The sequence below is a fragment of the Kogia breviceps genome, chromosome 7 (genome assembly GCF_026419965.1).
Source record: "Kogia breviceps isolate mKogBre1 chromosome 7, mKogBre1 haplotype 1, whole genome shotgun sequence".
NCBI lineage: Eukaryota > Metazoa > Chordata > Mammalia > Artiodactyla > Physeteridae > Kogia > Kogia breviceps.
This window is the reverse complement of record NC_081316.1, coordinates 13,924,428-13,939,869: the sequence shown is the minus strand read 5'-3', so window position 1 is coordinate 13,939,869 and position 15,442 is coordinate 13,924,428. Positions and strand designations below refer to the sequence as shown.

Below are 15,442 nucleotides of genomic sequence, written 5' to 3'. Positions count from 1 at the left end.
CTCAGGCATCAGGATTGAGAGGGGGTGCTGGGTGGGGGAGAGGGCAGGGGGCAAGTGGCGGGACAGGTCCCAACCGCCGGACCCACTCCAGAGCCGTGGGCTCAGAGCCAGGGACCTGAGTGCAGACACTTGCCAACCACGTTTTAAACACGCCTCTGCTCTTCGGTTTTCTCATCTACATAGTGGGGATAACAGTTGATCCTGGTCCTTCCTACCTTCCATCCCAGGGCTTCAGCATGGCCCAGTGAAGCAAAGGCCCAGCAGCCCAGCGGCAGCCTCCCCATGTCCGCTCCACGGTCAGCTCCCCAGGAGGTCTCAAGGGCCAGGTGAGGGGGGGGATGGGCAGGACCCAGGTCTCTATAGCTAAAGGCCCCCAGGGCTTCTATCTCTGAGAAAACTCAACACAGAAATCCCAACCGGCCTGGGGGAGAGGGGTGCTGGCCAAGCAGTTGGGCAAAGGGATGTGGAGAGGAAGGGCAGGCTCCTCACTTTCCAGGTGCACACCTGTGAGCCCCGAGTGGGAGTCAGGGGAGACAAAGTTTGACAAGCTGGGAGGAGAGCTGTCTGTCTGCCTGTCTGTCTGTCTTCCAAGTGGAAGCTGGGGGTGGAAGAGGCAGGGTGGTAGAGGCTGCCTCCCTTGTCAGAATTAGCAAGTTCCACAGTTGGGCAACACTCAGACACACGCCGAATACAGACACACACACGTCCTGGCTCCAGACCCACAGGGCGACACCTGCATTTACACCGGCTGCGTGATGACATGCGACTCGGGGACACACATGTGCGGGGCACTCAGCAGCGCGTGGCGCAGGCATACGGCCCCCCACTCGTCCCCGCAAACCAGACACCCGTGTGCCCTCACACCCAGCTGTGTGGCGGGGGACAGAAAACAGCGCACCGCCCAGCACGCGGGCTCATCCGTTCGGCCCCGGGCGGGTGAGCCAGCCCTCTGGGTCTGTTCCAAGCTGGAGCCTCTCACGTGAGGCCCAATGTGTCATTTCCAAACAGAAGGAATCTAGCTCCTTCGCAGTAGGGAGGAAGAGCAGGGTGTGGGGCTGGGTGGGTGGGCGCGTGGGCATGTGCAGGGGGCAGGGCGTATGTGGAGGGAAACAGGCATGTGAATGCCGGGGTGCGTATGGTGGGGCACGGTACACGTGGGTTGGGGTCTCTAAGATTGGGTGGGGGAAGGAGCCCGGGAAACAGTGTGCCTTTGTGAGGGTGTACGTGTACGTGTGTGTGTGCGTGTGTGTGTGCGTGTGTGTGCGTGTGTGTGTGCCGCCGAGTCTGTGTGCATTGGGTGTGGGTGTTTGTCTCCCTGTATCTGCCTTCTCTCCCGTTCTGGACTTTTAGCCTTCCTGGGCTCATCTTCCTCATGTCCTACACCCTCCCTCTCAGGACTCGAATTTGGTGCCCTAGTGGAGAAGGGGGCCACGCTCCAGGACCCAGTCCAACCCCGGACGCTGCCTGAGGCTCCCCACCAGCTCCCCCTCCCTTCCTTTCCTCTTTTTTCTCCCTCCCTCTCTTTCTCTTCCTCCCTCCCCCCCCCCCAGGCTGGCGTGCCAGGGGGTGGGACATGCCAATCACTAGCTGTGCCTCTCCGGCTGCCAGCACAGGGCGCAGCTCCCCCCAGGAGCCAGGTGTTTGGGTCCCTGGAGACACCGTCGGCCCCCGGAGAGGCAGTGGAGCTGAGGAACCTTCAGACCTCTCTCCAGCCCCATGGTGAGTACATTTGGGAGGGGCTCCACCGAGGTGGGGTCAGGAGGAGCAGGGTCCTTGAGCAAGGCAGGGACCAGAACCAGAAGGAAATGAGGTTGGACCCCAGACAGAGGAGGGGGTCAGGGAGGGCTCTAGAGGCCAAGGGGGCTCTGTAGCTTTGTGGACACTGGCTGCTCCTAGTACCCCCATCTCCTGGCTTCGAGTGGATACACCTAATGTTTTTCTGGGATTCAGCTGGGAAAGGAGATGGAAACCCCCTTAGGAAACTGGACCTGGAGCCCAGAAGGGATTAGGTTGCCACATAGCAGGCAGAATCCCCAAATCCCAGGGACAGAGTGGGGAGGGCAGGGGGCCAGGGGGGAGCCCTTGCCACCAGGATCCTGTGGGAGGTCGACCCCCCCAAACTGGGGTGCCAGTCCCAGAACCTCCTCCTCTCCTCCCTCAGGGAACCCTGAATCCCACCACCCCCATCCACCTTCAACCCCTCCAAGATGGACTGAACCAGGCTGCTGGCCCGATGGACAAGCAGGATACCAAGGTGGGTGCTGGGCCAGAAGCCAGCAGGAGACCAGGTCAAGAGCTCCCGGGCTCTTGGGGGATATGGGCACATGGATGGCCGTGCCAGCCAGGGAACATGGTCCCGATGTGTGCAGCCACCCAGAGGGCCCTCCCTATGTCCATAGCATCTTGGGCTCCCGCAGGGCAGGTCTCAACCCTAAGTCCAGGTAATGCATAGTAACTAATGGGCACCCATGCCAGGTACCCATCCTAGGACCCCCAGAGCACGATGTGGGGATGGGCTGGAGGCCAGGAGCTCTGATTCTTGCCGAGTGCCAGCTCCTGAGCTGGCAGCTGGGGAGGGGTTGGGGGGCATTCATTGGGTCACTCAGACAAATGCTGCCTGGGGGTTATCAGTGCCAGTGGACAGGGGTTCACTGCTTCCCACAAAACATACCTGCGGGCTGACCTAGGGCCTCCTGCCCAACTGGGCAGAAGCAGCCTGACAGTCTCCTGCCCCTGAGAAATCAGCTGCTCACTGAGCTGTCAGGTACGAGTTAGTTCTCTGCCCCTTGACCTCAGCCACTAGGCAAGCCATGATCGCCACCACATTACAGAAGGAAGGGGAGGAAATGATGAGATGGGGTTGCAGAAGGTGTGACTCTTAGCTCTTCGGCTGGGGCCTGGAGGTCTGAGAACTAGATTCCCAAGTGCAAAGAGGAGTCAGAGTGTCAAGAAGGGAGTAGGTAGAGGTCATGTCAGACTAAAAAGGAGCCTCCCCATTGTACAGATGGAGAGACTGAGGCTGAGGAAGGGGAAGGGACATGCTCATGGTCACAGAAGGGCTATTTAGGAGTGCAGCTGGGGCTTGGACCCCGTTCTCCTCACCCTCAGCACAGCGCTGAACTCCTACCTCCCTGAGCGGGATGTCAGGGTGGGGGAAGCAGCGATCTCTGTGAACAGGAGCTTGGGCTCCTGGGCGGGCGGGGGAGAGGTGGGTGAATATCTCCCTAGGTTTCCGTTCTGCTGTGATGCCATGGTGATGCCTAGAAAGATGGAGGAGGGAGGGAGAGAGGGAGAGACAAGAAAGGAAATGGGGAGGGGAGCGCAAGGAGTGAAGAGCAGGGGGCATGCGGAGCGGAGAACGAAGGGCAGGGCACTTCTGATGCCACCTGGCAGAGTGAAGTGTAGGGCCCAGCCTGCTAACTGCCAGGCTCTGACACGGTCTGGCTATAGTTGGGCGACTGGTTAAGGTCCGTCAACAGTGAGAGTACGTGGCGCTGATTGTAAGGCTGACACTCCTCTTCTGGTTCAGCCGTGCGTTTATGAAAATTTAACTGATGGCTGCTGCCCTCCACAGGGCTAGTTGGCACTCCCAGTGGTGACTGTTGAGCCCGAAAAGGTGATAAATTGTATCAGTTCACCCCTTCCTTTCCAAGGCCAGACATCAGAGGTGGAAGTGTTATGCACCTTTAACGGTGCTCCCTTCAGAGAAAAATTAACCCCCGGGGGAGAGAGCCACCTCTGACAGGCTGGCTTCTGGGTTAAGGCCCCAGCAGAAGGGATGGGTCAGGAGGCCTGGCCAGAGAAGCGCCCTCGATGCACTTGTGAGGTCCCAGGTGCCCAGCCCCGCGGCCCTCACCTCGTACCTCCTTCTCCCCAATATCGTCCGTTCTCTCCAGCCAGGGTTCTGCCGACTTCCACGTCCAGAATCACAAGATGGCTTCACTCCCCCCTCCTGAATCTCTTCCCCAGCACCCCCTCATTCCCTGCCTCCCCTTCTGCTCTCCTGGACCAGTGGTAAGATTCAGGAAGCCCTCTCCCCAGCAACCTCTCCCTTCCCCCTTCCTCTCACCAACCAGATGCCCGGCCCCCGGGGATTGGTCCAGGACGCTGGCGGTCAACAATCTGGCCTGCTCTGCTAGAGGCTCTGACCTCATCCCTTAACTCTTTGAGCCCAGGCTGATGTTTGCCTCCCCAATGGCTGACAGGCTCCATCCCACGCCCGTGCCTGTCCTGTTACCTCACTCGACTTCCCTGCAGCGGGTGAGGCAGGGTCTCCTTGGTCCATTTTACAGATAAGGATGTTCTTGGGTATTTTGCTCTCAAGCCAGGTAGGGCCTCACCGAGGGGACAGGGAGCTGGCAGGTGAAGGGGTGCAGGAACTGGACAGAGCAGAGAGACCACACTCTGGAGCCAGTTCAAACTGCCATCCCCTCACCCCCGCCACTGCAGGCTCATCCGCACGCCTGAAGTCCTGAAGTCGATCGGGAGGATTCCGTGTACACATTCATGGATTGATTCCACAGATATTTACTGGGCAACTGATGTGTGCCAGGCAAAGAGCTGCAGCTGGACCACCCCCTTCCCATAGCACTGTGATCATACATCACCCGGAGAGATGCCAGACACTGTCACACACATACACACACACAGGCCAGATTCTAAAGGAAGGACTGATTCCTCCCTATTGACTGATTCAAACTAGGGTTTGGCCAATCTAGCTAGTCAAGGAGGCCATTGAGCACCCCCCAATGCCCACAGCAGTTTAGAGTAGCGACCCCAGAGGCAGACTACCCAGGTGCAAATCCTGACTACATCACTGATGTAGTCCTTAAGATCTGAAAGCCTCATTGCCCCTTTTGCAAACTTAATAGAACCTACTTCCCAAGGGTTTGTAACAGGTCAATTAAATCATGTATGTAATGCTTAGAGCCATGTCTGGTTATAGTAAGCAGTCTGTAAATATTAGTAGCTGCGATAATATGAATAATATTATTAAAAACCCATCCTCACAAAGACTCACCCTCCTCATTGCTTATTCGCACTCAGCAATGCACACACCCTCACATACAAACACTCATCCTACAGGAGGGTGACCAGGTTGGGACAATGACTTGCCCAAGGTCACACAGCAAGACAAGAGCAGAGAGGGGCTTGAAGCAGAGGCAGTGCAAGGACTTCCTTGAGGAGTCTCCCCACCCCAGGCCCTGCAATCCTCATTTACCAACTCCCCCAACCCTATGGATGTTTTCACAGAATATGCTGTGCAAATACAGCTTCCAGGCCCCCTTTCAACCGGACGGCTGACCCTAAGCCCCTCCTTCGTAGAAATTCTGGAGCTGCGGCTGAACCCTGGCACCCTGACTTTCAGCCCAGAGCTCGTCCCCACAGGGAAATCAGCCGCGATCACTGGAAGCCATGTTTCTTCTCAGCCATCAACTCGCTGACCCTTCAGTAGCCTTGAAGAGGCAGAGGATTGCCCCCAATAAGGAGTTAAGGAGACTCTCCCAAGGTCACACAGCAAGGACCAGAGCAGGATCCTTCTCTGGAGCAAATTACTGTCCAAGAGGGGTTTGGGGGAGGACCCCCACTTCTGATGATGGAGGAAGGGCAGAGTCATTGACAGCCCTGTTCTTGGGCTGAATCCCAGGGGCTCAGAAGGTCCAGGGGGTGGTAAGAACCAGGGTCCAGTTCCCCAGAACTTCTGCCCTTCTCCTTCCCCGAGCTGTCCCCGATGGGGGCCCATAGGTGGGGCAGAGAGGGTCCACCAAGCGGAAAGAGCGCAGGCATTGGAGCCTGCAGGTCCCGGGCAGAGGGAAGTTAAGTGAGGCTTCAGCCTCTGCAGCCTCACCTCTGGGGCGTGGTCCATGTCACAGACGAGGGTATTCTTGGCTATTCTGCAAGCCATCTTGAGATCTTGGTTTCAGGAGCCTGTAAAATCTCCCCAGATGTCAGCCCGGTCCAGCTCCTCCACTGTACAATTGAGCAGTCTGAGGACCCGAGAGGGGCTGTGCCTGGGGCCTGGAGAGGAAGGGGCAGGTGAGGGTTCGCTGAGCAGTGGATCGGAATGAGGAGACGGAAATAATAACAGAGGCCTTTGACTGAGTGTCATTTCAGCGCCAGGCACTTTGGATACTATTATCCCCATCAGCTCAGGGATGCGGGCCTGCAGGGGAGGAAAGGTTAAGTCATTGCCGATGATCACACAGCCAAGAAGGGACAGCTTGGAGAGATTCAAACCTAGGGCTGTGGTCCGCAATGCAGGAATTAGGGTGAGGCAAGTGAGGTACTCGCCTTGGAGCAAAATTTCAAGGTGGGGGGCTCACAAAAATACCTCACTAGTCAAGATAAATAATATCGTAATGCAATATTCTTAAAAATCAAATAGCAAACTACAGCCCACAGGCGGTCTGCTTTTGTAAATCAAGTTTTGTCAGAACCAGGGCCAGGACTGGTGTGAGGCGTGGGTGATAGGGGTGTTTGTGCAAGTGCGGGGTTGGGTCCTGTCTTGTTTTAAAATTGTGTTCATGATGGATGTTTTGCATTGATTTCTATTCTTTAGATATTGCATTAAAATGTTATTTTCTTGATTGACTGAGTTTGGGGCATCTCCTTAAATTTTGCACCCAAGGCAAGTGCCTCACTCCCCCCGCCCTAGTCCTAGCCCTGCTGTGGTGTAAGAACCAAGTACAATGGCGGAACGCTTGGCCGCAACGCGCCCAGACAGATGAGAGGCCCCTACAGCTGTGGAGGGTACAGCCTCTCACGCCCTCAAGCTCTTCTTCTGACCGACCCAGCCTTTGCACATCTTGGCCCAGGGAGCCGCTGGGGGCTACAGAGCTGCTCCAGGGCACCCAGGGGTTGGGGGGTGAGGCAGCACCCAGTCTAGGAGTCGGGAGACCTTGAGCTACACAATGCCTTCTTCCATTTTTTTTCTCTGGGCCTCAGTTGCTCGATTTCTGCAGTGGGCACAAACAGCACTGAGTCCAGAAGATCAAAGGGGCAAGAGTTGTTCAGGGTCACCTTGTCGAGGGTGGTTTCCGCCAGCGGCCTCACGGGGAGAAGCCCCAGCGCCCGCAGTCTGATCTCAGCCTCCCGCCCAGCGCCTGACTTTGGTTAAGGGAGGAGGATGCAACAAAACTCAGTAAGCAAGATAAATCTTATTTTAATGTAATATTTCTTAGTTCAAATTGGCAAACTATGGCCCCCAGGCCGACCATCAGTTTTTATAAATAAAGTTTCATTGGAACCTACTGCTTGGCTCCAATCCTGGTTCCTACCTTAGCTGTGTGATCTTGTGCGTATTCTCGTGCTTTTCTCAGCCTCAGTTTCTTCAGCTGTAAGATGGAGAGAAAAACAACCCCTAGGTCATAGGTTCCCCATTATGGTTAAGTGAGATAGGGCACATAAGTACTCTGAGCAGCGACTGGCCCTCAGGGACACTAAATAACAGCAATGACTGTTATTATTAGCTGCTGTTGTCCCAGTATTCGAATTTTTTTTTTTTCTTTTGGCCGTGCCACTCAGCACGCGGGATCTTAGTTCCCCGACCGGGGATCGAACCCATGCCCCCTGCAGTGGAAGTTCAGAGCCCTAACCGCTGGACCGCCAGGGAATTCTCCATAGTATTAGCAATTTTTAATCAAAGAAGCAGACAATTCTAGGCAGGAGGGAGCCCTCGTTACTACCCGTGCTAAGAGTCAATGGGAACTTAGTGCTTACTCCAGCTTACCGTGGACCAGGGCTGTTCCAAGTACTTTATATCTATTGACTCTTTAAGCCTCGCAATAATTCCTCGATGTATTAGCTAGGGACTAACATTATGCCCGTTTGTCAGTTGAGGAAACCGAGGCGCACAGCAGTTACATCGCTAGCGGAGACCACACAGCCAGTACGTGGTGTAGCCTGGATTCAAATGCGGACAGTCTGACTCGAGTCCGGGTCCTTCAACCAGGATGTCACCTGGGCCCCCTCACGTGCAAATTGTCCCAGACACACAAGCACTGACAGCCACAGCTTTTCTTGCTTGTTCTGTCACACTCTGAACTCATGCTGTCACACACACTGACAGTACCCCCCAAGTCACACACCACCGAGGCGTCCATCATGCAGCGACCCCCTCACAGACTCTAGTCTCTCTGTCGCAGACCAGGTCCCAAGAAACACCAGGGCTTGCTGGGTCCCTGCCCAACGTCTCTCCCTTGGAATTCTTCCAACAATACAGTCCCTGAAGCCACAGCTGCAGGTAGGAGGAGACCCCAAACTCTTCAACAAACAGAAGGATGCCTGAAGCCCAGAACAGGAAGGAAGCAGCCAAAACATACAGCAGCAAGGCCGTGGCTGAGCGGTGGAGGCCTCTGCCTGGCCGGTAGTCATTAAGAGCTGTGGCTGGGCCTTCCCCGGTGGCGCAGTGGTTGAGAGTCCGCCTGCCGATGCAGGGGACGCGGGTTCGTGGCCCGGTCCGGGAAGATCCCACGTGCCGCGGAGCGGCTGGGCCCGTGAGCCGTGGCCGCCGAGCCTGCGCGTCCGGAGCCTGTGCTCCGCAACGGGAGAGGCCGGCAGCAGTGAGAGGCCCTCGTACAGCGAAACAAACAAACAAACACACACACACACAAAAAAAAGAGCTGTGGCTTTTCTCTCTTCTCACCCTTAGTGCCTGAGCTGGACTCCAGCTTCAGGAAAAGCCTGGGGCATCTTCTGGTTCCCCTTGCTGCCCTGCACTCAGCTGGGGCCCAGGAACCGAGTGGGGAGGTGGAGGAGTCCTGCCACGCCTCATCTGGGGCCAGAACCCCCCCGCTTATCTGGGAGCTGCGGCCCTCGGCCCTGCTGCCTGCTTTTACTCCAGATTGTCAACCGCCGGCAAGTGTCTGGGCCCAGCCCAACGTCCCCTGCTGCCCTCACAGAGGGTCCGATCCAGCCCCAAACCGCGCGCAGGCGCGCACACACAGCACCCCTCCGCTCCCGTCTCTTTCCCCTGTCTTCTCTGGAGCCCTCCCCTGCCTTCCCATCTCTCCTCATTTGATGGAAGAATCCCACCGGATCTTCACGTGCTCCGAGAGTGAGCGAGGGAAGGGGGTTCGACCACACTGACCCGCTGTGTCGCCACGGCCAGGTCTTGGAGCTGCTCGGAGCCACGGTTGCCTCAGTGAAATGGGGACCGTAAGAGACCTTCCTCCTACAAATGTACAACAATTAAATTAGGTAATTCAGTTAAGTGCTTAGCACTGTTTCTGGCACGTAGTAACTACTCAGTAAAGGAGAGCTTTAATAAAATTGAGTGAAATGCTTTGAAAATTTGGCGGTCCCGTATACAAAGCGCGTCTCCCCACTCCTGCCGCGTGAGCAAGACAGGCATTAGTAGCAGTTTCCCGATGAGAAAATTGAGGCTCGGAGTCTGAATGGTGAAGGGGAATGAGGACTCAGGTCTCTGGCTGCCAAAGCCCTCCCGCTCCCCCTGTGCTGCTGGTAAATCCATTCAAGGCTGGGAAAGTGCATTATACGTGACCGGGTGTGGGCACCAGTAAGGGGGGTGTGACGCTGTCTGGCCTGCAGCTCTGAGAGGGCAGAGGCTTTGCTCCCAGCACCTGCCACTCTGGACTCTGGGAGACGTCCAGCAGCCCAACCCAAGCCCGTGTCCTCTCTTTTCAGGTGATGACCGCCCCCAAGGAAGGCCTGTACTGTGACTAGAGGAAGGGGCTGCCCCCCACCGACCCCGCCCAGCCACCATGAATACCTCAGCCCCACCCGCCGTCAGCCCCAACATCACCGTCCTGGCACCGGGAAAGGGTCCCTGGCAAGTGGCCTTCATTGGGATCACCACGGGCCTCCTGTCACTGGCCACGGTGACGGGCAACCTGCTGGTACTGATCTCCTTCAAGGTCAACACGGAGCTCAAGACGGTCAACAACTACTTCCTGCTGAGCCTGGCCTGTGCCGACCTCATCATTGGCACCTTCTCCATGAACCTCTACACCACGTATCTGCTCATGGGCCACTGGGCTCTGGGCACGCTGGCCTGCGACCTCTGGCTGGCCCTGGACTACGTGGCCAGCAACGCCTCGGTCATGAACCTGCTGCTCATCAGCTTTGACCGCTACTTCTCCGTGACCCGGCCCCTGAGCTACCGCGCCAAGCGCACACCCCGCCGGGCGGCCCTGATGATCGGCCTGGCCTGGCTGGTTTCTTTCGTCCTCTGGGCCCCAGCCATCCTCTTCTGGCAGTATCTGGTAGGGGAGCGGACGGTGCTGGCCGGGCAGTGCTACATCCAGTTCCTCTCCCAGCCCATCATCACCTTTGGCACAGCCATGGCTGCCTTCTACCTCCCTGTCACGGTCATGTGCACGCTCTACTGGCGCATCTACCGGGAGACAGAGAACCGGGCCCGGGAGCTGGCGGCCCTGCAGGGCTCCGAGACGCCGGGGAAGGGGGGCGGCAGCAGCAGCAGCTCAGAGAGGTCCCAGCCAGGGGCTGAGGGCTCCCCGGAGACCCCTCCGGGGCGCTGCTGCCGCTGCTGCCGGGCCCCCCGGCTCCTCCAGGCCTACAGCTGGAAGGAGGAGGAGGAGGAGGAGGAAGGCTCCATGGAGTCCCTCACGTCCTCGGAGGGTGAGGAGCCCGGCTCTGAGGTGGTGATCAAGATGCCCATGGTGGACCCCGAGGCGCAGGCCCCCGCCAAGCAGCCGCCCCGGAGCTCCCCGAACACGGTCAAGAGGCCGACCCGGAAGGGGCGTGAGCGAGCGGGCAAGGGCCAGAAGCCCCGCGGGAAGGAACAGCTGGCCAAGCGGAAGACCTTCTCGCTGGTCAAGGAGAAGAAGGCGGCTCGGACCCTGAGCGCCATCCTGCTGGCCTTCATCCTCACCTGGACGCCGTACAACATCATGGTGCTGGTGTCCACCTTCTGCAAGGACTGTGTCCCCGAGACCCTGTGGGAGCTGGGCTACTGGCTGTGCTACGTCAACAGCACCATCAACCCCATGTGCTATGCGCTCTGCAACAAAGCCTTCCGGGACACCTTCCGCCTGTTGCTGCTCTGCCGCTGGGACAAGCGTCGCTGGCGCAAGATCCCCAAGCGCCCCGGCTCTGTGCGCCGCACCCCCTCCCGCCAGTGCTGACGGCCCCCTCGCCGGCGTCCCTCCGCCCCAGGCCCCGGTGGAAAGTGGGCAGGCGCTGTGACCTCAGACCCAGGGCCCTGCTCAGGCCCCGCCAGCCTCCCCAGGCCCCTAGGTCACCTTCCTGCACAGCCCAGGGAGACCCTGCCAAGTGTCCACATTTTGCTGTTCCCAGGCGGGGAGGGGCTCCCGGGGGACTGGTTTTTCTGTCCCCTGCTGGGTGGGAATGGGCCCTTCACCAGGAAGAAGGCCCAGGAGGAGGATCCGGGCTTTGGCTTCTGTGTTTGTGTTTAGACAGGAAGTCTGTCCAGGGCCAGCAGTAGGGGCCGGGAGAAAGGAGGTTTAACTGTGCAGTCATCCTTGGCCCAGGGGCTGGCCTGGATTGAGTGGGAGACGGCACCCCCTGCCAGCAGGGAACTGACACCAACCACTGAGACAGAAGCTTGGCTCAAAGGGAGCATCCCCCGCCCTCCCCGGGGACCCCCTCCCTCCCCAGCCACAGCCCACTCTGCTGGGCCCTAGGCACACTCTCCGGGATTATCCAGCCTCCCTACACATGTCCCCAGAGTGTCCCTAGGTGGGTCACACCCAAAGCAAATGTCCAAGCACCAGCAGGACAATGACACCAGAGGGGACAAGCATGGTTACTCACCCCGTCCAAGTCCCGAGGCAGCAGCAGGACCAGGTGCCAGGTGTCCCAGCTGTCCCACTATGTCATTTCCCTGGGAGTGAGGGGCAGGGGTGCCTGCTGTCCAGCCCCACACCCATACCCCCTGCCCCAGAGAAACCCTCAGTCCCTCCCTCCCTGGCTCACAGACGCCACCTGGATAGATCTGTTCCATCAGATCTAGCCAGGCCTCCCGCATGCTGCCTGCCTCCGGCCCCACCCCACAGCGGCCTGGCCCAGCCAACAGGTTCTCTCCTGTGAGCTCCCCAATCCGACCCATGCATGGCCTCCCAGCCACCCTATCTCCAGGCCCGGCCTGGTCCCAATTGTTCTTTCCTCCTGACCTCAGCAAGTGCTGAGTCTGTGAATAAAGCCACATAACCAGCGGGCGCTAAGGGGCCTTCTTCCCTGTGTTGGCTCTTTTTTTTTTTTTTTTTTTTTTTTCAATTTGGCCGCACCTCGAAGCTTGTGGGATATTAGTTCCCCGCAGGGATGCCCCCTGCAGTGGAAGCGAGGAGTCCTAACCACCGGACCACCAGGGAATTCCCTGGAGGACCTGGTCTTAAGCCAGGGCAGGATGGGGCAGGGAGGGTCCAAGCACCGTAAGAAATGGGCCACTGTCCTGAGAGCGGTCTCAGGAGGGGCAGCACAGAGTGGCTGGACCTACTGAAACCTGTGGGCCCAGCACCTAGGGTCCCCAGCTTAGGTGAGTAGGGCTGTGGTGGGCAGAGCTGTCTCCCGGAAGCAAAGTTGCCGAGTGGTTCTATTTTACTCCAGTGAACGATGCAAATTAGAGTCAGCAAAGGATGAAGGTGCACAGGCAGAGCCCAGGAGAGACCAGCTGCAAGCTTCTACTGTCCTCTCGCAGTGGAGTTATGGGGACAGCACTTAATTCTCCCAGCAACGAGCCAACAACCAGGAAACACAGTTTCCAGCTGCATGAAGTATTGCCAACCAGCAAAGCTGAGCCAAGTCTTGGTGTCCAGTGTTTAATGGAGGCTCCTGACCACCCACATAGCTGACCTTACTTAGTCTCCAACCCCTCCAGAGGCTAAACTGATACCGAGAGGCCCATGGCCCCCAGATAAGCAAAGACACTCTTACCAGGCAAGATATTCCAAGGGTTTAGGGGCTGTCTCCCAGGAGCCAGGCAAGAGCCAAACCTTTCTTTGGAAAGTGCAGCGTTTGGACAACCCAGACCTGCTGAGTTAATCCTTCAGCACACGGTGCTCCTGTCCAGTAGCTCAGTATCACCTGGGAGCTTCTTAGATGTATAAGTTCTCAGGGTCACCCCAGATTCACGGAATCAAAAACTCTAGGGGTGGATCCGAGCCGTCTGTTTCAGCGAGCCGTCCAGGTGATTGTGATGCAGGCTAAAGTTTGAGAAATGCTGGCCTAGAGGAATGAGGTCCTAGGGGGCGCTAAACCCTTACAGAGAGAGAGAGAGAGAGAGAGAGAGAGAGAGAGTAAAGATTCACCCCACACACAGCTGTCAGGACTCCCAGAACCCTTTGAAAAGGAAGCTTCCGACGCTCTGGGCAGGGTCAATCCTCTCAAGAGGTGGACAGGACAGCCCAGCCCAGGGCTGCCAGGTGCACAGCACTGTGGAGAATGACTGTAGGACACAAAGCCCATCCCCCTCTCCCACAGCACAGCTTCCTGGGTTGTCAGATCAAGACCTTGAGGGGGTCCCTCTCTGGCCACCTCTTTGCCCTGAGCCCCCTTTCGTGTTAAATGCCCTGCCCTGTGTTGAAGGCATTGGTCCTGGGATGCGGATGAGGGGTTGCAGGGGAGACTGAGGAAGCCAAGCAGTGTTGGGAGAGCGGGGGTGTTGGCATCGGACTGGCTCAACCTCTAATGGAGGCCAGGAGATGGGGGGGGGTCAAAGCTGGTATTCGGGTGAGGAATGGGGCTAGCAGGTCACATGTGGCCCTTGTCCCAGGCACAGGCCCATGGCCCCTCCCCTCAGGCATGTCTCTTACTTCCAGGGTCCTCAGCTCTGAAAGGGGAAGGAGCCCTCCAGGAGCCTTAAGAGGATGAGACAGACTCTAGGAAAAGCACCTCAGTGGCTTTTACCATAGGACCAGGCTGCTCACAGGTGAAGGCCAGACACCAAGTCCATGTCCAGGCCCACACCTTTCCCTTCTCCTCCAGCCTGGGCTTCTAAAAGAGTCCAGAGTCCCATCGCCCCAGCCCAGGGAGAAGAAACAGGGCTTGGAGAAAGGAATAGGGGTGCGAGAGAGTGTGCAATCCAAGAGGGCTTCCCAGAGACGGCGTCTGTGCCCTGAAAGCCTCTGAAGCAAGATTCCTGCAGAGCCAGCGGCCAGAAGTTGCAGGAGACGGCTGGAGCCCGACAGGCGAGGATGGCTGGACCGGGCATCGTCCACCCCAAACACTGCACCCCCTCCCGCCTTGAGGGAATACTTCTCTGCTCCAGAAACAAGGGCGTTTCGTGCCAGAGCAGGAAGTAGGGAAAGAATGGGGTGGTTTTGTGAATGCCACCTCGTCCGGCCAGCAGGCTGGAGCAGACCTAGAGAAGCGGGCGACTTAGGAGTTATTTCTCCTTCCGCCGGCCCCCACCCCTCCATTCCCATCGTGTCGCTTCAGCGCCATCTGCGGGCAGTCAAGAGAATAGCACTGCCAAGGAAGGAGGCACTTCGAAGCGGCCTGGACTGCTTCCCAGAGAACAGGAAGGACAACAGGACAAATGATAGAGTAGATCGTCTTGGCCACCTCAGCTCCTACCTCCACACCTCAACAGGAACCCTAGGTCCCCGAAGGATCAGCTCACTTGGCTGATACTACTCTGAGGCAGGCCCGACCTCTGTCCGGTATGCCAACTTCACCAGACAACCAGGAAATGGATGAGGGGAGACTGGCATCTCCGGACAACGCCATATTCTCCTGGGCCTCTCCCGGAACTGGTGCTGACCAAACTGTAAATTTTCCCAGGTAGCTGCTCACCTTTTTTAAAAAATTATTTTTGGCTGCATTGGGTCTTCGTTGCTACGCACAAGTTTTCTCTAGTTGCGGCGAGCGGGGGCTACTCTTTGTTGCAGTGCGTGGGCTTCTCATTGCGGTGGCCTCTCTAGTTGTGGAGCATGGGCTCTAGGCGCATGGACTTCAGTAGTTGTGGCGTGCGGGCTCAGTAGTTGTGGCTCGCGGGCCCTAGAGCTCAGGCTCGGTAGTTGTGGCGCATGGGCTTAGTTGCTCCGTGGCACGTGGGATCTTCCTGGACCAGGGCTTGAACCCGTGTCCCCTGCACTGGCAGGCGGATTCTTAACCACCGTGCCACCGGGGAAGCCCCCTGCTCTCCTTTATAGCACAAAAGCCTTTTAAATGCCGGGTGCCCCACACCAGCCTCCAACCTCTAAAGAGTTGGAGGTGATGCCTTTGTTCTTAGCATCTTTCGTGACACACACAATCTGTGTAACTCCAGGAATCAGACTCTCACACGAAGTAGGCCTGAAAACTGTTCTCACTCTTCCCTCCTGCCCCCTAGTTCCACTCCTCATCTTGGTATTTCTGGCCTGACTAGCATCACCATTCATGCAGTGCTCAACCCAGAAATCTGAATATTTCCCAAATTCATTCAGTTTTCTCCATCCCCCCCAACTACCCTCTGTCACTATCCTAATGCAGGCCTCTTGCCTGAAATGCTAATAATCACTTA

At 57.6% G+C, this 15,442-nt stretch overlaps 1 protein-coding gene and 1 long non-coding RNA gene across 6 annotated transcripts; one reads left to right on the top strand and one right to left on the bottom strand.

Annotated features, from left to right (window-relative positions):
* The first annotated feature begins 220 nt into the window (after positions 1–220).
* CHRM1 (cholinergic receptor muscarinic 1) lies at positions 221–12,173 on the top strand. Of its 5 annotated transcripts, none has more exons than XM_067037450.1 (3): positions 221–326; positions 1,396–1,719; positions 9,646–12,173. In XM_067037450.1, exon 3 carries the CDS (start codon positions 9,723–9,725, stop codon positions 11,103–11,105), a length of 1,383 nt encoding a protein of 460 aa, XP_066893551.1. In that variant the 5' UTR covers positions 221–326; positions 1,396–1,719; positions 9,646–9,722; the 3' UTR covers positions 11,106–12,173. The 5 variants fall into 5 exon arrangements, with proteins under 5 accessions (XP_066893551.1, XP_066893552.1, XP_066893550.1 ...); XM_067037451.1 differs by having other exon boundaries at positions 223–326; positions 1,614–1,719; XM_067037449.1 differs by lacking the exon at positions 221–326 and adding an exon at positions 694–936.
* On the bottom strand, positions 4,502–9,172 carry LOC136794470 (uncharacterized). Its single transcript, XR_010841270.1, has 3 exons — positions 9,089–9,172; positions 7,278–7,334; positions 4,502–6,163 (listed from the first exon to the last, which is right to left on the bottom strand). It is a non-coding gene; the product is annotated as an uncharacterized lncRNA (long non-coding RNA).
* Positions 12,174–15,442: the final 3,269 nt, after the last annotated feature.